At 34.8% G+C, this 21,537-nt stretch overlaps 1 protein-coding gene across 3 annotated transcripts in view; it reads right to left on the reverse strand.

Moving 5' to 3' along the window:
• AFG2A (AAA ATPase AFG2A) overlaps positions 1–21,537 on the reverse strand; it is a 362,101-nt gene that overhangs the window by 187,636 nt on the left and 152,928 nt on the right. Inside the window, exon 15 of one of the 3 annotated variants that reach the window (XM_086704271.1) lies at positions 5,748–5,819. The exons of the other annotated variants lie outside the window; for them this stretch is intronic. Coding sequence (XP_086560397.1) covers positions 5,790–5,819 — 30 coding nt within the window. The 3' untranslated portion in view covers positions 5,748–5,789. Of the gene's footprint in view, positions 1–5,747; positions 5,820–21,537 lie in introns of those variants that run through there. 3 annotated transcript variants of the gene reach the window in all.

Genomic DNA, 21,537 nt, shown 5'->3' on the forward strand with positions numbered 1-21,537 from the left:
AGTAAGTTCTCTGTTACCTCATCTCCTGATTTCTGTTCACCCGAATGAGAACTCAAGTGAGGGAATAATGAGTTTTTAAACATGTGGCTAAGGGATGGTACCACAGCAAGATAGAATGAATCTGAGTTTCTGCCACCATTAAAAGAACCACCATATCATTTAATGGTTCTGTTGTCTTAATCTACTTTAAATGAAGATGAATAGCTTTAGTATTTCAGAATACAGCAAATTTATGAGAAGGGGCATATACAAAGAATAATGTCAATATATTTTTAAGCAAGTATTTAAATGAAAGGTACAACATATGACTTATACATTAATAACGTAAGAACTACTGATCATAAAAAGCATATGATATTTTTCTACATTTTGAAAGTGATTTACAAGCGTTCTAAACCTTGTATTTGGAAATTCTTACACGCGATTCTCCATTTTGCTGGGTTTTAGAGGGAGTGAGAGCTGAAGAACAGAATTGTTGCAAGTAATCAGGTGACTTCCCATGTCAATGATGGAAGTAATGAGACGGAAGAAAAGGAACTACCAATCTAGAAGTTAGACACAAGTCTAGTTTATGATGTCTGCTTTGGCAATTATTTAGGGGTTTAAATCATAACTATTTTTTTTCAGTCATTGAAAAGAAACTTCAGTGCAATTTTAATTCTTAGCTATCATAACTAGGTATAAGAAAATCTATTCATTAGAATATTAAAGGATAAGTTACACAACTGATTTTTATTTATCTTAATGAATGATTCACATTAAATAATAAAATAACATAAAACCTTCAAATTTAACTTTTAAAAAACATAATCTGTGTTCTAAAAACACTCTCCAAATTATTTCTTCACTGGAAATTTTGCAAGGGAGTAGGAAACTGCACCTTTTAAGCCAGAAGAGAATTCAAAAAAGCCTGATTCAAGTATCAAAGAATAGTTTTAAGCTAAAAGAACAATAACTAATAATGATTTACTAAATCGGTCTTTATGTTTACCCTCCAACATTTCTACCAACAAATTTCCAGCAAACTACCAAGAAGATGTTTCTTTCTCGAACATAATGGGTTTTTTTTTTTTTTTTTTTTGGACTAATTGCATTTCTGAACTAAATGCATGCAAAGTTAATAAACGGACGGAAAAGCAAATATAGAGTTGTCATTTTAAAATTATATTCTTAAAAGGTTTAGGGGTATCATTTGGGAACACAAAGAGATTTCCTTCTGTAACAGCATTCCAGGACATCACTCTTTCCTGCCTACCAGCAGACAAGATTATACTTGTCTGGAATGTCAGTGAAGTATTTATACAAAGGCAGTTTTTCAGAATCCTCTTATTGTGAACACAAAACAGGAAATACAGTAATACCATCAGTATATGTTAAACACTGTTTAGTATAAGCTGTGTTTCTCCCTTAATAAGTACTGGGTTAACCTTCAAGAGGAGGAGGTGAAAATTAGCACATGTATAAACACATACCACTAGTTGTTTGCAGCTGGCCAGAAGAAAGGCTCAGGAAGAAAAATTCAATCAAACTTTAAGAATTTGCCAAACGATGTTTCAGTCAGTGTTAAAACTACAGCCTCTAATAAAAGCTTATTTTTCTCAAGTTCACAGGGGAAAATGAAAGTACTATTCCATAGAAGTTAGTATTTCATTGAATGAAAAATACCTTAATAATATGTTATTTAATTGAAATACTGTTTCTGAGGCAGGAAAAACAAATTTCTATGTAAACTGGGCATCCAACAAAAACATCAAATAAAGCAATTCATGGTCTTTTAAAACACATTTTTCAATTTTTTTCACTAAAAACACAGCTTAATTTACCTTCCCTGGATTAAAAAAAATTCTACAAAATTACATACTTAAGAATTTTAAAATTTATTTACAAATAGGTTATAAACTACAGATGGTATCCCAAGTAGAATAAACTCTTACAGAGATAAATTTTAATCTTCCATAAGATAGCAGAATGAACTTTGGTTTGACTGCCCCCTGCTGATATTAAAGATTTAAGACTATAAAAGTTGGATTTCACAAAATTGTGATGTTATTGTTTTTTAAAAGATGATTCTGTTTCTACTCAGAAACTGTTTTCAATCTGTTAGTGAAAACTAAGGAGATTTAAAAGTTTATGTCTTATTCTCACTCAATGGTCAAATATTTGAAGAATATCTATTACCTGACACTTAAAGGGTTTCATCTCTCTGACATCAAAATACTTAGAAGCTATTAGATGGATAGGAAAAATCTGGAAAAGAATGAACTATTAGAGAAAAATCAAGAACTAAACTAAGTGGTACTGAAGAGAAGGTAGGGAAAAAGATACTGGTAAAGCCAAATTAGTTCTTTTTTTTTTTTTAAGTCAAAGGTTGTTAAGACTGAAACAGCTGAGAAAAAGTAATGAGGATGGTGTTAAATGGAAAAGAGACAAAAGAAGCAAAAGCCTGGAGGAAATAATGAACATGGCATGTGCAGAACACATGACACTAGAAGACTTAATTGCCATGGGGCACCCAGGTGGCTTCAGTCGGTTAAGCATCAGACTTTGACTCAGGTCATGATCTCACGATTCATGGGTTCGAGCCACACATGGGGCTCTGTGCTGACAGCTCAGAGCCTAGAGCCTGCTTTGGATTCTGTGTCTCCCTCTCTCTGTCCCTCCGCCCCCCGCCTCTACTGCACCCCCCTCTCTCTCAAAAATAAACATTAAAAAAAAAATAGAAGACTTAATTGCTAGAATAAATGGATAAAATTATGTTTCATGAAAATAGAAAATAATGGTGAAAAACAGGCCCAACTTTTCCAAACTAAAAAAGTCAGAATGAAGAGCTGGACTTGAGGCAAACAAAAGGGAGCCACTGTAGTAGGTTCTTTAGCAGTATGGTAACCTGGTAAAGAAGCATAATAACCTGGTTAAAGACATTCCTTTAGGAAGAGGACTGTGAAATAGAACAAAGATGAAATGGAGGAAAGAAGAGACAGGAGGCAGAGAAACAAGTTAAGAGGCAGAGAAACTGGTTAAGAGACAACTCTAGTAACCCAGAGAAAGAAATGAACCAGAATGGAAGCAATGGGAATGAAAAACAAGAATGACATTGAGATACATTTTGAGTTGAAAGCCAAACTGGAGGCTCTACATGACTTAGATTTTTGTCCAATCCTTACACTATATCATGATTGTTGAGTTCAAGTGAAATAATACATAAAAATTTTCAAATTGAGGTGAGACAGAGGAAGTAAGTGGAGCAATTCACTTTAAAGAGAACGTCTCTGAGAGTAAAGGAGAAGCATGGAAATAAAAGAACATATGCAATGTTTAGTTAAAGAAGGGATACATACGTAAGTTAATGGCAAATGGTCTCAATTATCTCTATAAATTGGTTTCCACGCTCATTTCTCAAGTAAGAATGATAGATTAATACTCGGCCAAAATTTGGAAAATATTTGATGTCATTTTTCTATCCAGGAGTTCACTTCGTACTAGAGATATCCAGTCCCAAGGGATGGCTTCATCTAGCCAAGACTTCTCATTTTTCTCTCACTGTCTAGAAAAATCTGTGTGCTATTTCATAAAAATGTTCAAAGCTGACCCAATGATGACACTGTTTCCTACACATATAAGTACAGTCTTTCCAAACACAGTTTATGTGAAAACATCTGGACTCAAGCAAGCACCTCAAGAGAAGACCATATTCATATGCCACAGGTAAAAGTGGTAATGCTAAGACCTCATGAGAAAGTAATACATCTCCTAAGACAAAAGAGTGGTCTTGTATTAGAATTAGCAAATAAAATCATGGAAAATAGTAATTTCTGATTGTCATATTTTCTTTGCAAGGAAATTATTGTTTAAAAAATTATAACACAAAGTTAGATTTCAATTAATTCATTTTCTTACAGAGCATCAGATCCATTTGTAATTCTTGTGGCCCAAGTTTACTATCTTCTTTCATTATAATGTCACTGTTAAAAAATGAACATCATAATAATAGTTTCCACTCAAAATTCACCTTCATAAAGTAAAGAATTAACAATAGGATGTGCATAAGTTCAATAAGAACGTATTATACTTATGGGAGAGTATACCAGTTGTTTTGAGGCAAGGCCTTGTGCTTCTTCATGATCAAATATTCCAATACAGTTGATATGAGATGTTAACACTAATTAATATTTTCTAGAAGAGACTCAAAATCATCAAGACCTCATAAGTTATTTGTGGAATAAATAAAAATGCTACACTGATTACAGGTCTCTATGACAGACCAAACTAAGTTCTTCTCTAAAGTGAAATAGGGATCTGATAACATCTTTTTTTCTTTTAAATTGAAAAAGAGTATACAAGTTATTAAATAAAACTTTAGAGAATGAAAAAAGAATTAACTATTGTTATATTTCAGATATTTTAAACATCTTTTATAATTAAAAATGTCAGTTTTCCATTTTCAAGCTCAAGTAAAATGAATTTTTCCGAGGCAACTGTCTTTTGAAAAACAAACAAAAGTTCATCTGACAAGAGATTTCCCAGAAAATAAAATAAAATAAAATAAAATGAAAAAATAAAGAGGTCAATTTTCAGAAAGTGCATGATTAAACAATAGGAATGACAATTTAAAACTGAGGAAAGCAAAGCAGATTGTAATCTACACTGCATGCAGGACACATCTGGATAAAGAATAGAGGTGAATTTCAAAACACTACCAACAACTGAATATGTTGTCTAACAAATGTGCAATAAAACAAAGAGGACATGGCCAAAATTATAGCTTTGTATTCTATCCATTAAAGATTACAAATGTAAAGAGATGGTCTTATGTATAGAAAGAATAGTTTATCAATACCTCAAAAATCTTTCTGATATTTTCCTTCATTAGTTACTACTGCATTAGACAACAAAAGTAGGCAGTATTATGTCCAAAGGTGCACAGTTAAAAAAAAAAAATGCATTTCAGGGCAAATCTAGTTCTGTCCAATCAGCATATCCTTGGGAAATGTTTATCTGATTATCTAAATATTATCCTAGACCCTAAAACAGGTAATTTTGAATTTAGAGATTGGAAGTAGAGATGTGTGGATGTGTGGAAATGAGTAAGGCAACAAAACAACAAACAAAAAACAAACAGGCAATTGGGAAAGCAGATTGGGACCTGAGTCCAGAATGAAAGATACAGATATGATCTATACAGATCTGTACAGAATGAATGACATCCCTGAGTGACAAGACTAGTTCAAATTAAAAGTAAAGTTTGCCAGCTATGAAGTTTTTTAAACAATCATCCTTGAATATATTCATGTTTTAAGAACTTACAAGGAAAAAGGTCCTTATACTCTAAGGAGACACAAAAAGGCCTATGGAATTTGACTCAATTAAAATAGTCTGTTTGGACAAGGTTACAAAACAAAGTATCTTGAATTTGACAGCAGTAACCATCCTGACTCACCAAGACTCAGTCTTTCCTGAAGGCTATGTATGTAAGACCATGTTTAAGATGGCAGCACATACAATAATAAAAATAATTTATGTATACATAAACTGAAAGGATGGTTAATACTAATGAACGCTTTTATTGGTAAACAGTAACGGATAAAATGATGTCATCAGCACACGGAAATATTAGCCCTTAGTCATTACGGCATTTTCTTAGAATTTCTCTGAGAATTTATTTGCATAAACATTAGACAGAAGAGGTCAGAAAAGATTTAAAATTGTAAATTATGTTAATGACTCACTGAAGAAATTCAAATGTAATGGACTGTTTCCTCAAGGGGAGTGATTCATTCACAGGTATCCATTCACATTCTCTTGACCAGTACTTGCAACAACTAAGACAAAACCAAAATGGCTGGTCAGGATTGATGACAAATTCTATAAGTTTGAAAACAGATGAAAATCACTGGTCACTACAGGGAAATACCTCATAATTATGGCCTCATTAACACAATACTACATAACCCGAACCTTTATCTTTGTAATTTATTTCAAAGTTCTGGCAGCCCCAGCACATCTAACCTATCAATTCTGACAGGAAATGCTATATTTTCAAGAATAAACAAGTTGGAAAATTAAAGCAAAATGGGGAGTGAAGATGGACCCTGCATACTGCACTATTGCATCTAAACTTCCTTTATGTATAAGAGTAAGTTTGGAAAATGGAGAACAAAGTATATAATTTCCTAGACTCTTCGGAAAGATCAAGGATACTTGCAGTTTATCTGCAAGAGTTAAGACTGATTCACAGGGTCCTTATGAGGAGCCTTATGGGGACAAAAGCAAGGACACAGAAGGACACAGACTGAAATGGTGGAACAAATACCATCTAAATGATGCAAGAAACTTGCTTACACTTACCTTTTCACTTTTAACACTAAGTTAATAAATTGTAACTCACCATAAATATTTCCTTCTTTCCAAGACATCCATTCTATTTTAGTTTTTGCTTTAATATTTGTATAAATAATTTGACAAAAATCCTTGAAGAAAGTCTCAAATATTTCTAACTTAAAAATTATACAGACTTGTTCTTTCCAAAAAGGGAAAATCTTCGGATTATACACACCAACAACACAAAATTTAAAAACTGTCTTTTATTGTCTCTATTTTAATTTGTTATTATTTAAAAAATTAATTCCAGTATAGTTAACATGTAATGTTATATTAACTTCAGGTGTACAATATAGTGGTTCGACAATTCTATGTTACTCAGTGCTCATCAAGATTATCCTCTTCATCTATTTCAACCATCCTCCTACCCACTTCCTTTCTGGTAACCATTTATTCCTTCTCTGTGGTTAAGAGTCTGTTTTTTGGTATTTCTATTTTTTCTTTGTTCATTTGTTTTATTCTTAAATTCCACACATGAGGGAAATCATAAAGTATGTGTCTTTCTCTGATTTATTTCACTTAGCATCATATACTCTACATCCAACCATGTTGTTGCAAATGGCAAAATTTCATTCTTTTTATGGCTGAGTAATATTCCATTGTATATACCACACCTCTTTATCTATTCATCAATCAATGGACGTTTGGGCTGCTTCCATTGTTTGGCTATTAAAAGTAACACTGCAGTAAAAATAGGGGTGCCAAAATCCTTTTGAATTAATATTTTTGTATTCTTTGGTTAAACACTCAGTAGTGGGATTACCGGATACTATTTTTAACTTTTTGAGAAACCTCTATACTGTTATCCACAGTGGCTGCACCAGTTTGCATTCCCATCAAGAGTGCAAGAGGGTTCCTTTTTCTCAACATCTCGCCAACACTTGTTTCTAGTATTTTTGATTTTAGCCATTCTAACAGGTATGAGGTGATATCTCACTGTGGTTTTGATTTGTATTTCCCTGATGATTAATGATGTTGAGAATCTTTTCATGTGTCTATTAACCATCGGTATGTCTTTTTGGAGAAATGTCTATGCATGTCTTCTGCCCATTTTAATTGGATTAGTTGTTTTCTGAGCGCTTAATTGTGTAACTTCTTTATATATTTTAGATACAAAGCCTTTATTGAATATGTCACTTGCAAATACCTTCTCCCATTCAGGAGGATGTCTTTAATTTTATTGATTATTTTCTTTGCTGGGCAGAAGCTTTATATTTTGATGTAGTCCCATAAGTTTATTTTTGCTTCTGTTTTCCTTGCCTCAAGAGACATTATCTAGAAAAATGCTACTACAACCAATGTGAGAAAAAATACTGTCTGTGCTCTCTTTTAGGAGTTTTATGGGTTCAGGTTTCACATTTAGTTCCTTCATCCCTTTTGAGTTTATTTTTGTGTATTGTGTAAGAAAACACTTCAGTTTCATTCTTTTGCATGTAGCTGTCCAATTTTCCCAACACCATTTGTTGAACAGATTTTCTTTTTGCATATTCTTGCCTCCTTTGTTGAAGATTAATTGACCATATAACCATGCGTTTATTTCTGGACTCTCTATTCTATTCCATTGATCTGTGTGTCTGTTTTTTGTGCCAACACCATAGTGTTTTGATTACTACAGCTTTGTAGTATATCCTGAAATCTAGAATTGTGACACCTATAGTTTTTTTTTTTTTTTTTTTTTTTTTTTTTTTTTTTTTTTTTTCTTTTTCAAGACTGCCTTGACTGGGGTCTTTATGATTCCATACGAATTTTAGAATTGTTTGTTCTAGTTCTGTGAAAAATGCTGTTGGTATTTGATAGGGATTGCATTAAATATGTAGATTGCTTTGGGTAGCATGTCCCTTTAAACAGTATTTGTTCTCCTAAAGCATGAGCATGGAATATCTTTTCATTTGTTTCTGTCATCTTCAATTTCTTTCATCAATGTTTTATAGCTTTCAGAATACAGATCTTTCACCTCCCTGGTTAAGTTTATTCCTAGCTATTTTATTCTTTTTGGTATAATTGCAAATGAGACTGTTTTCTTATTTCCTCTGTTACTTCATTATTAGTGTACAGAAATGCAACATATTTTTATATACTGATTTTGTATTTGTGACCTTACTGAATTCACTTACCAATTCTGGTAGTTTTTTTGTGTGAAGTTATTTAGGGTCTTCTATATATAGTATCATGTTATGTGCAAATATTGGAAGTTTTACTTCTTCCTTATCAACCTAGGTGTCTTTTATTTCTTTTTGTTGTCTAATTGATGTGGCTAGGACATCTACTACTATGTTGAACAAAAGTGGTGAGATTGGACATCTTGTCTTGTTCTTGACAATAGGAGGGAAGCTCTCAGCTTTCCACCATTGAGTATGATGTTAGCTATGGGTTTCTCAAATACGGCTTTCGTTATGTTGAGGTATGTTCCCTCTAAACCTACTTTGTTGTGTTTTTTTTTTTAATCATGAATGGATGTTGTACTTTGTCAAATGTTTTATTTTATCTGCATGTATTGAAATGATAATGTTTTTTATCCTTTCTCTTGTTGAAGAGGTATATCACATTGATTGAGTTGCAAATATTAAACCTGGAATCCTGGGAATAAATCCCACTTAATCGTAGTGATCAAGTCTCCTAATATTTTCTTGAGTATTTTTACACATATATTCATCATTGATATTGACCTGTACTTCTTTTTTTTTTTTTTTTTTTGCAGTGTCTTTATCTGGTTTTAGGATCAGGGTAATGATGGCCTCATAGAATGAATTTGGAAGCTTTCCTTCCTCTTCTATGTTTTGGAATATTTTGAAAGAATAGGTCTTAACTCTTCTGTAAATATTTGTTCAAATTCACCTGTGAAGATGTCTGGTCCTGGATTTTTGTTGTTGGGAATTTTTTGATTACTGATCCAATCTCATTGCTAGTAACTGGTCTGTTTTCAAATTTTCTATTTCTTCCTAGTTCAGTTTTGGGAGGTTTCTAAAGGAGTTTTTCCATTTCTTAGAGGTTGTCTAATTTGTCATTAAGTGGGATTTATTCCCAGGATTCCAGGGTGGTTCAATAGGGTGGTTGTTGATCACTTAAGTTTGAACCCATTCTTTACTCCTCTTCCCACCATGTTTTTGGGATTTGATGTCATAGTCTACATCCTTCTATTTTGAGTCCCTCGACTGATTTTTATAGCTATACTTATTTTTAGTGCTTTTGTGTTTCCTGCTTTTCTTACTCCTACTTACTGTCTTTCCTTTCCACTCAAAGAATTCTCTTTTAACATTTCTTGTAAGGCTGGTTTAATGGTCATGAGTTCCTTTTACTTTTGTTTGGGAACCTCTTAATCTCTCCTATTCTAAATGATAGCCTTGCTGTATAGAATTTTTTTTTTTTTTTTCCTTTCAGCATTTAAAATATATCATGACACTCTCTTCCAGCCTGCAAAATTTCTGCTGAAAAATCAGCTGATAGCATTCAGGGTTTCCTTTGTATGTTATTATTTTCTCTTGTTGCTTTTAACATTCTCTCTTATTATTCCTTTTTGCCATTTTAATTACTATATGTCTTGGTTTGGATCTCCTTGGATTGACTTTGTTGGGGGCTCTCTGTGCCTCCTGGATATGGATTTGTCTCCTTTCCCTGATTCAGGAAGTTTTCAGCTATTATTTCTTCAAATTCTCTGCCCCCTTTTCTTTCTCTTTTTCTGAGATTCCCTATAATGTGAATCTTACTACACTTGATGGTGTTGCCGAGTTCCCTAAGTCTATCTTCATTTTGTATTTTTTTCCTCTCACCTGTTCAGATTGATTGCTTTCCATTACTCTGTCCTCCAGGTTGCTGATGCATTTTTCTACTCTCCCTTGTCTACAATTTATTCCATCTAGTATATTTTTATTTTTATAATTTATTTTTAAGTATTTTTTAAATTAATTTTTTTTAATGTTTATTTTTGAAGGAGAGAGAGACAGAGTGTGAGCAGGGGGAGGAGCAGAGAGAAAGGGAGACACAGAATCTGAAGCAGACTCCAGGCTCCAAGCTGTCAGCACAGAGCCCCACGTGGGGCTTGAACACACGAGCCATGAGATCATGACCTGAGCTGAAGTTGGACACCCAACCAACTGACCTACCCAGGTGCCCCCATCTAATGTATTTTTAATTTCAACTACTGAGTGCTTTATTTCCGATTGGTTCTTTTTTATATTTTCTATCTCTTTACTAAGGGTCTCACTGAGGTCTTCCACTCTTTTCTCAAGTACAAGAAGTACTTACTTCAAGTAAGTATCTCTATGATCATTACTTTAAATCATCTATCAGGCATATTACTTATCTCTGTGTCACTTATGTCTCTTGCTGTGATTTTGTCCTGTCCTTTCATTCAGGACATTTTTCACCATGTCTTCATTTTGTCTAGCTCTGTCTCTCTCTCTATATATACATATACATATACATATACATATACATATACATATACATATACATATATGTATGTGTGTGTGCATATTATATACATATACACGTATGTGTATATATATATGTATATCTTTTAGAGAGAGCACACCAGCAGGGTAGAGGGGCAGAGAGAGAGAGAATCTTAAGAAGGCTCCATGCTAAGTATGAAGCCCAACATGGGACTTGATCCCACAACCCTGGGATCATGACCTGACCCGAAATCAAGAGTTGGGATGCTCAACCGAGCCACTCAGGCACCCCTGTGTCTGTTTCTACATGTTAGAAAAGCCAGCTACATCTCTTGCTCTTGAAGGTAGTGGTCTTATGAAGAAGAGGTACTGTAGTGCCCTGCAGTACAGTGCCCCCTGCTCACCAGAACCTGAAGCTTCAGGGATGTCTCCTATGTGTGTTGTATGCTCCCTGCTGTTATGGCTAAGCCATTTTTCCTTTGGTCCAGTCATCTCCAGTGGCTCTCTTTATCTGTCATGGGCAGTGTATCTTTTCTGCACTGCTGGTGGGCTGATCTGGGCACTTGAGTTAAGTCAGACCAAGCATTTTCCAGAAATGCAGTAGCACTAAACTGCAGAGCACTTTCATTTTCCCTATTTTGTCCCCTGAGAAGCTTTTGTTGTGTGTGTGTGGGGAGGGGGGAGGGTGCTGCAATCAGACCAGCTGTCTGTTCCCAGCCTGTTGCCAGGGCTGTAGTCTGACTGGTGTGCGTGGTTAACCTTCTCTCTCCCTGGAGCAGGAATCACTTTGAAGTGGTGGTAGCCCATTGGGGCTGCATGCCCACTACCAGATTTGTGGCATGGCTTTGGATGGGCTCTGGCCAAAAGTATACTGGAGGTAGTGGATGTGCAGAAGCCAGCAGGACATGTGGCGTTAGCAAAGTTTCTGCTGATATGCTGTGGGAGGAGACCTTGAGCCTGGGCTTGGCTGAAGGAGGTGTGTCTGCAGGGGAACACATGGGCAGGGTGCAGTCGTAGCACTGTTAGGTAGCAAGTGTCAGTACAATGCCATGTTCTTAAGCTGGGGGCAGGGATGTGAGAGGGAAATGATCCCCACCAAATCCTTTATTCCTAGGGATGTCCTCTATAGAGGATCTCTGCACTTCTAGCACATGCTCTGAGATTAGTAAACAAATCTCTCTCCCCTATACCCCATATGATTTTCAAACTGCTGCTTCTATGCTATATTTCCACAAGGCTGTTTGTCCTGCTATCTCTTTAAGGGCAGGGACTCAGTTTCCCCTAGCACTCCGGGCTCTCCCAGTGCTAAGCCTACTGATTTTTAAAGTTCTAGGTTTTAGGTTCCTGCTGATTGTAGGAAATTGTAAAATTCTACCCCTCTGGTTTTCAAAGCCAAATGTTATGGTGATTCATCTTTCCTATGTGCATTCCTTGGTGTGAATCTGTCTGTCTCCTCTTTCCACACCTGTGGCACCACCCTCTCCGGGAACCATCTCATGGGTCCATTTAGATCCTGACAGGGTCTCTGTCCTTCATACCCTCTTTAATGTGGCCTCTTCTCTACATAGCCATGGAGAGTTTGCTCTGCCAGTCTTCAGGTCGTTTTCTGGGTTATTTACACTGATTTGAGTGTTATCTAGTTGGATCTGCGGGACAAGGTGAGCTTAGATTCCTCCTACTCCATTTCCTCCAGACTCAAAAACTATCTATTTCAACACTGAAGGCAATAAGAGAATTCTCAAAAAACAATAAGAATACACAAAGTTAGAGGCAAGCCAATGAAAAATAGCTACCTCTAGAGCAGGCATTTGCCTTGAGTATATGAGAATTCCTTATGGTCTAGAAATTTAGTTTTAATGAATCCCATTCACCTGTAAAAGTAAAAACACAATCAAAGGCCTGGCCTTGGTGGATAGTTGAGAAAGAATCTAGGGCAGGGACTTCAAAGGAGGATACCTTTAGCCAGTCATCCCAGTCAAATCCAGCCTACAGACAAAACTGTAGGGATATGCCACCATGGCTTTAGCTCATAGTGAAAGAGAAATAGATGAGGAAAAAAAATAACTCCCCATAGAAATGATAATTATGAACCTTAAATAAGATTACCCACATAGCCCAAAAAAACTCAGCTAAAAATTTAGTTTAAAGTTGTCCTGGGCACCCCAATAGCAATGAGCATAGTTAATGTGCAGAACTTGGCTTCTAAATACCATTCTCCAGCAAAAGGAATCAGAGCCCCTTGGAAAAGTGACTGATTTCAGAATTGCAGCAGAGAAAGTAAAATATTCATTCAGAACATCTATCTCATGTCAGAAAGAAAGTATAGAAGAATGTTGGAGATACAGGAAAAAGGTACAGGAGCTTGAAGGTGGTCCATTGGCCTAAATTGGGATAATTTGAGGATCAAGATAAATAATGACAGTTAAGTATTAAAAATCAATGAATAAGTTAAGAATCCATAAGTCTATAGTGATAAACATAAGGAAAAAGGGGGAATCTCTTCTTTAGAGTAGAAAGCCAATGAATACATGCAGGAAAAAAAAAAAATGATGCAATGAGAAACATCACCATTTGGCAACCATTGTAAAAATAACTTGTTTAGGCAAGAAACATCAATGGATTCTTAAATTAGTGGTGAAAGTCTAAGTAGCACTAAGATACTTACATAGGATCAAAGTATATCTCAACAAGATAATTATAAACTATAATGGAAAAGCAGTAGCTTTGTGGTAAAGAAACTGAAAGACATCCCCTTTACCCAGTGATCAAAAATAACATCACCAATAATGGTACAAATCAGTCATGTGACTCCTGATAAGAGAAGAATATTGCATCTCTGGCATTACTATCAAAATGCATAACCTGAATCTCCTCATGAATAAACATCAGAAAAACCTAAACTGAGGGACATTCTACAAAATAATGGTCATATACTCTTGAAGAACGTTATAATCATGAAGGACAGAGAGACTGAGGAATTATTTCATATTAAAGGAGAATAAAGACATAGGATAGCTAAATGTTGCACATGATACTGCATTTTCTTTTTTACAGAGGACATTATTGGGTAATTAACAAAAGGTGGGTGTTATATATAGATTATATAAGTACTGGGTCAGCATTAGTATCCTGATTTTGATCAATGAATTGTGATTTTTTTGTAAGAGAATGGCTTTGGTTTTGAGGGAACACACATTCAAGTATTTACGGCAAAGGCATCATATATATAATATCCTTTCAAATGGTTCAGAAAAAAATTTAGAAATACAAGTAGAGAGAAAGTAATGAACTAAATGTGAAAATGTTAACACCTGGGGAACTTGGGTTAAAGACATAAGGAAACTGATTATAAAATTACTGTTAACTGTAGTGTAAGTCTGAAATGTCATAAATGGAAACTTTTTCAAAAAAGATTGTTTTTCGGGTGATAGTGTCTCCAGGTCCCTTACAGAAAAAAAATACAAACTCTCTGTAATAGAAAAATATTGTAAGTTCAAACCTCAATAATAAACTTCAAGAAACATGCGCTAACAATAAAAAGTGACACACACACACACAAAAACAGAGGACATACACCATCAGAGAACCAGTTGTTACAAGACATATAGAATCACATCTACAAAGACCGAATATATTGGAAATGTTTTGAAGCTGAGTCTAAATGACTATGTTTAATTTGCTTAAAGAAACAATGTAACTAAAAGCCTAATAATAAAACAAAATAAGGTACAGTGACTACTGACAACTAAAAGGCAGAAGTCCCTAATTATGATTTAAAAAACAAAAACAAAACACTATAAAAATAAATATAGTAGAGAAGAAAGGTTAAGGTCCCGGACCTTCAAGTCAGACAATCTGGTTCCATAACTTACTTGTAATATAACCTTGATGTAATTATTTAACCCTCCTGTGCCTCACTTTTATTTATCTGTAGAACAGGATTAAGAGTACCTCATAACCTCATATGATTGGTATAAGAACTAAATGAGTGGGCTAATGTATATCAACAATTTTGAACAGCATCAGTACATTAAAAAATCCTCAATTAATGGTGGTGGTAGTATTTTTCAGAAATATATCCATACCCAAACTTCTTACAATCTCTTATTATCAGAGATCAATTATTATTATTATCAGTATTATTAAAACTTAATAATTTGTGTGTTAGGCAGAAGCTCTCTGAATTGTCTCAAAAACTTTCTTACCCAGTATTTTTCTTTCTCACAACTGTAACAGTCTAGGGTATTCTTCCTAAGCTACTTCTTCTCTTCAACCCATTGAACCCACGTTACCTTATCCAACAAGAGCCTTACCTCATTCTGAGCCTCCATAATGTTACTCATTGAAACACTGAATTGGGAGTGAAGGTAGCTTTAATTTGGCTGCCTTAATACAATGTATACTGTGTCACTGAACATAAGAACTAGAAAGGACCTTAGAGATCATCTAGCATGCTAGTTCTGGAAGAGTGGAATGCCTACAAAAACCTGAAGTGTTTTTAGATGATATGTGGGCCATCTAAATAAATAACATTAATTTTATTCCCTTTTTAATTTTCTAATTATCACAGGATCATTTTTAAATTTCTTTTTTTAGAGATTATTTCAAATTCACATTACAGTTGTAAGAATAAGAAGAATACACAGAACTCCCACATAACCTTTACTCAGTTCACCTATTATTAACATTTTACCCTTTCTGCCTTGTTCTTGTGCTCTGTGGTTCTGCTTCTGGGGAAGGGAGGCACCTAAAACTTGCTAATCTTGTTTTGCTTTGAGCCCTCTGCAAAGATCACACTTAATAGCACTGTTTTGTTTTCACTGTATTTATTTTTACTGTTGTTTTTATTTATGACAAGTATCCCTTTTAGGGAGATATAAATTATCCTTATTCATTAAATTTATCTAAGTGTTTAAAATATCAACTGAAGGAAAATATAAACTGTAGTAAGCTGATACATGAATATGACAAATCCATGATGATGCACAGGGAAAAATAAAGCTTAGAAAACAAGTATCTTTATAAAAAAATAAGCTGGTGGCTGAACAAGAGTAAAATACACAGACGTCTAGCCCAGCCTGGTACTTATGCTAAGTAAGTGAGTTAGAACCTAGAATTAAAGCCTCCTTTAGGTCAATGCTCTTTCAATTTCTTTATGGAGGAATTATCACAAAAATCTTAATTTTCCAATGCATGATTGTACCTGCCATAGAAGGCTAAATATCACTGGCCTATAAGATTACATTTGCTATGCTCCCACATCCTCCCCCTAACCTAACCTTTACTCTCCTGTTCTGGGTGCATAGCAAAATCAGCTGAGTCTGTTCCTATGCTACCTCTTTCCTGTCTCTCTTCTATTCAGTAAGTATTTACTGAGCATTTAATATGGCCAGAAGATTAATAAACACAATGATAAATCAGAGAACAAAAACAATTTAAAAATCCTGAATCAATAATTCTAGCTTAATAATTATTTAATATTAAAATAATGTGATATAAATAAATATTATTTAAACCAATAAAATATGACTGCCAAAGGAACATGACTATTTCTGTAAAAACCAAGGCAAACAAATGCTTAGGAAAATTAAAAAAAAAAGTGAATTAAACTAAAATAACTATTTTGGTATAAGCAGAACATCTGTAAAAGAACAGGGAAACCTAGGGTGCCCTAAGCTCTCATTATATAAAGGTCAAAACACATTGAAAGCAATACAATGAAGTTTAGATAAGAGATACCATATAACTCCAATCAGTATATTCTCAAAGAAACTCATTTGCCCTGAAACAAATGAATAGCAAATTAATAATGTTTAAATGTCTATGTTAAAGAAAAGTCATTAAACTTCATATAAAATATTTTAATAATTCCTCATTTGATTTTTTTCAATTAACTACTAACTAATGGCTACCAAGCAGCAGTTACCTGAAAATCTTGACACATTAAAAATTACTGGTGAGACAGCCAAATGGTAGAACCACTGTAGAAGAAAATAAGGCAATATATACCAAAACTAAAAAAGCATTTACCCTTTAATACAGTGTGCCCACTTTATGACAAACCCGCACAACTACAAAATAACAGTTGGATAAGGTTGTTAGTAATGGCAAAAGACTGATGACAGTCTAAGTGTCCATTGATAAGGGACTATTTGTATGTAGTTCTGTGCTTATGCAGCCTACAAAAGGATGAGGAAAATACCCATATACTGAGAAGGAATGATCTCCAAGATACGGTGCTAAATGAAAAAAGCACAGCACTTAACAGCATACATATAGATAGTTTCCTACATCTTGTATGGGACTATGGGTATTGGAAACAATAAATTGGGAACAATAAATAAATATACATATTTGCTTGTATTAAAAACAACATTGGAAGAAGAAAGAGACTAATAAAACTAAGGGGGAGTTAAGGGGGAGTAAAGTATCACCATGTGTATCTTTCTACAGATTTGATCTTTTAATCATTTAATATAGATTACCTATTCAAAATATCTAAACAAAATCTTCTGTAGAAATAAAAATAACTACAAGAATATATTGAATAACACTGAAATTTATTACATTACTTTCTGTTAGCAGTGGAACAACTTATTTTATATATTACAGTCTCTAATTGATCATCAAACTTAACATGTTTCACCTCTAGCTAAGATTCAATTTCTTCTCTGAATTTTTTCCTATACTAACACAGCTGTGGCTGGTCTACTTATTTAAAAAACAAAAGAAAACAAAAACTTTAAGAGGACTTTTGGTGGTGATAGAATGCAGATTTTCTGTCTCGGCCAAACAGACAACTTCTTAAACACGTAAACAAAGGCTAAGTGATTTGCTAAGATACTTGACTTCAAACTGCATTTTTTTTCACCCTCTCCTTTACAAAAAGCATGACTTTTCCACAGCATGCATTCAGCTCATTAATGGGGTGTGGGTGGTGTGGTAGACAATATGACTATTTAAAAAAATAAGATCAATTGCAATCTGCACACCCAATGCAATCTCTATCAAAATACCACCAGCATTTTTCACAGAACTAGAACAATCCTAAAATTTGTATGGAACCACAAAATACCTCAAATAGCCAAATCAATTTTTAAAAAGAAAGCAAAGCTACAGGAATCACAATTCTGGACTTTAAGCAATATTACAAAGCTGTAGTCATCAAGACAGTATGATGTTGGCACAAAAACGAGTGTATATATCAATGGAAAAGAAAACAAAACCCAGAAATGGACCCAGAAATATATGGCCAACTAATCTCAGACAAAGCAGGAAAGAATATCCAATGGGAAATAGACAGTCTCTTCAACAAATGGTGTTGGGAAAACTGGACAGTGACATGCAGAAGAATGAAACGGAACCAGTTTCTTATGCCATAAACAAAACTAGGATGAAAGACCTAAATGTGAGACAGGAAACCATCAAAATCCTACAGGAGAACACAGGCAGCAACCTCTTAGACATCGGCCTGTAGCAACATGTCTCTGGAGGCAAAGGAAACAAAAGCAATAATGAACTACTGGGACTTCATCAAGATAAAAAGCTTCTGCACAGAGAAGGAAACAATCAACAAAACTAAAAGGAATGTTAGAAGATATTTGCAAATGGCATCCCAGAATAAGGGTTAGTATCCAAAATCTCAAACTCAACACCCAAAAAACAAAAGAACCAGTGAGGAAATGGGCAAAAGACATCAAGAGACATTTTTCCAAAGAAGACATACAAATGGCTAATAGACACATGGAAGATGCTCAACATCATTCATCATCAGAGAAATACAAATCAAAACTACTATGAGGTACCACCTCACACCTGTCAGAATGGCTACAATTAGCAACACATGAAACAACAGATGTTGGCAAGGATGCAGAGAAAGGGGAACCTTCTTGCATTGTTGGTGGAAATGCAAACTGGTGTAGCCACTCTGGAGAACAGTATGGAGGTTCCTCAAAAAGTTAAAAATAGAACTACCTTAGGACCTTAGCAATTACACTACTAGGTATTTACCCAAAGGATACAAAAAAAAAATGCTGATTCAAAGGGGCACATGCACCCTGATGTTTGCAGCAACATTATCAACAAGAGCCAAATTATGGAAATGTCCATTGACTGATGAATGCATAAAGAAGATGTGGTATATACATGCAATGGAATAGTACTCAGCCATAAAAAAGAATGAAATTCTTTGCCATTTGCAATGGCATGGATGGAGCTAGAATGCATTATGCTAAATGAAAGAAGTCAGTCAGATAAAGACAAGTATCATATGATTTCACTCATATATGAAGTTTAAGAAACAAAACAGATGAGGAGTGCCTGAGTGGCCCAGGTGGTTAAACCTCCAACCCTTGATTTTGGTTCAGATCATGATCTCATAGTTCATGAGTTTAACACTGACATGCTGACAGTGTGGAGCCTGCTTGTGATTCTCTCTCTCCCTCTGCTCCTCCCCCACTTGGTCTCCCTCCCTCCCTCTTTCTCTGTCTCAAAAATAAATAAATAAACATTAAAAAAAAAAGGAAACAAAACAGATGAACATAGGGGAAGGAAAAAAAAAAGAGAGGGAGGCAAACCACAAGAGATTCTTAACTATAGAGAACAAACTGAGGGTTGCTGGAGGGGAGGTGAGTGGGAGATGCGCTAAAATGGCTGAAGGGTATTAAGAAGGGTACTTGTGATGAGCACTGGGTGTTATATGGAAGTGATAAATCACTATATTCTACTCCTGAAACCAATACTACACTGTATGTTAACTAGAATTTAAATAAAAACTTGAAACAAAAAAATAAGATCAATTGTGATTATTTGTAATACAGTGAGTTTAAGAATATCACTTACATTTAGTCACCAATGTCTGTGTTTTAGCACAATGGATGGATTGTGCTATATTATTAAATCTCTTGAGGCTATATATTCTACCCCATGTACTACTTCCAGGAGCTTCATTGGTTGTTTTGGGCATGCCATAGATATCAGGCCAGATTCCTAAATCCTAAATCTCTGGAAAGCAAGGTAATATAAATACTTTTTGTCAGTCTCTAACTTCCCTACCACCACTAAGTTACTAACGTGTTTGTGTTTATACATGTTATACATGTTTATACACTTCTTTGTACTGCAAATTACTGTGTTTGAGGAGACAGTGACAAAAATGAATGGAACTACTGTTGTATTCCACATGAGAAATGAACAACAGCATGACTATTCCTTACACTGAGGACCGGCAATCAATTAAAGATTGGACAACTGTTTTAATTCATATAAAAAAATATTAGTGTCACTACAAATTACTAAATAGATATCAGCAAACACCCATCTGACAAGTTTAAAATAACCACCTGACTTTCCAGATGTGTTAACTGAGACTTAGACAAAAAGTAAATTACCAACAGTCACATCTGAGAACTGAATCCGGAGCTTCAGGTTACTGAATATTTCACCAAAAATAATTAATTTTACATATAATGTTACTCTTTATTTATTAAATGATTCAATTCACCAATACAGAAATAATTCTATATAACCCTATCTCCTGCAAGGTAGAATTTCCCTTTAATATTTGTGAAGGTATGAACTACTAAATTTCTCATGTCCTTCTATCATCAAATAAGACTATTTTCCATTTCTCTGTATTATGAGATCACCATATCATCTCTGTGAACATTTTTCAAAAATGTTTGTGTTTATCATGTTCATAAATTCTCAAGTCAACTCTTTTTAAAAAGGCCTCTTTTTTCTCTTATTAGTAACTCAAAGAAACAAAATAAACTCTCTCTATAACACTGTAAACATCAGTGGGGCTATTCATCTGGAAAAACTCCCATCAAGACAAAAATCCATGCTTTGGGAGCAGGGTTTCTCAACTTCAATGCTATTGACTTCAGGGCTACATAATACTTTGTTGTCGGAGCTCTCCTGTACACAACACAAAGTGCTGAGCAGCATCTGTGGCCTCTACCTACTGGAGGCCAATATCATCACTCCATTTGCAACAACCAAAAATGTCTTCAGATATTGCAAAACATCAGGGTGTGGAGTGGGGAGAAAAATCATCAGGTTGAGAACCACAGAAGGTTATTAAATCCTTATTAGCAGAAATCTTTTTTTTTTTTTTTCAACGTTTATTTATTTTTGGGACAGAGAGAGACAGAGCATGAACGGGGAAGGGGCAGAGAGAGAGGGAGACACAGAATCGGAAACAGGCTCCAGGCTCTGAGCCATCAGCCCAGAGCCCGACGCGGGGCTCGAACTCACGGACCGCGAGATCGTGACCTGGCTGAAGTCGGACGCTTAACCGCTTAACCGACTGCGCCACCCAGGCGCCCCTAGCAGAAATCTTTAAGAAAATAATAGATAATCAGCTTCCTGGAGAGTTCAGGCATTTCACTGCTTGATGAGGAAACTGGTTCTTACTAGTTCTATCTAGTTGACAGAATCTTCTGAGGTTTTTCCTACTGTTCTTGTTCTTTGTTCTTGTAATTCTATCCTTCTAAACTTTCATGAAGAATTAAAATTCTTATAACCTTTTTTTGTTGTTTTAAGAACTGTCCTCAAAAATGACTTGAATTACCAGTATATTCATCACTGTAAGTGCTCAAATCAGGCCCTAAGTTGGGGGCTGTGAGGGCCTATATATGGAAATTAAAACTGAAATCCAGGTGATTAGCAACTTAATTGCTGATATACCTGTTTGACTTATCAACATAATCACTCTCCTCAAAGGTTGAACTGGTAAGGATTTTGCAAGCTATTAAAAACTGTTTAT

Source organism: Puma concolor, chromosome B1 (assembly GCF_028749965.1).
Source record: "Puma concolor isolate L17-30 chromosome B1, mPumCon1.1.hap2, whole genome shotgun sequence".
Classification (NCBI taxonomy): Eukaryota; Metazoa; Chordata; class Mammalia; order Carnivora; family Felidae; genus Puma; species Puma concolor.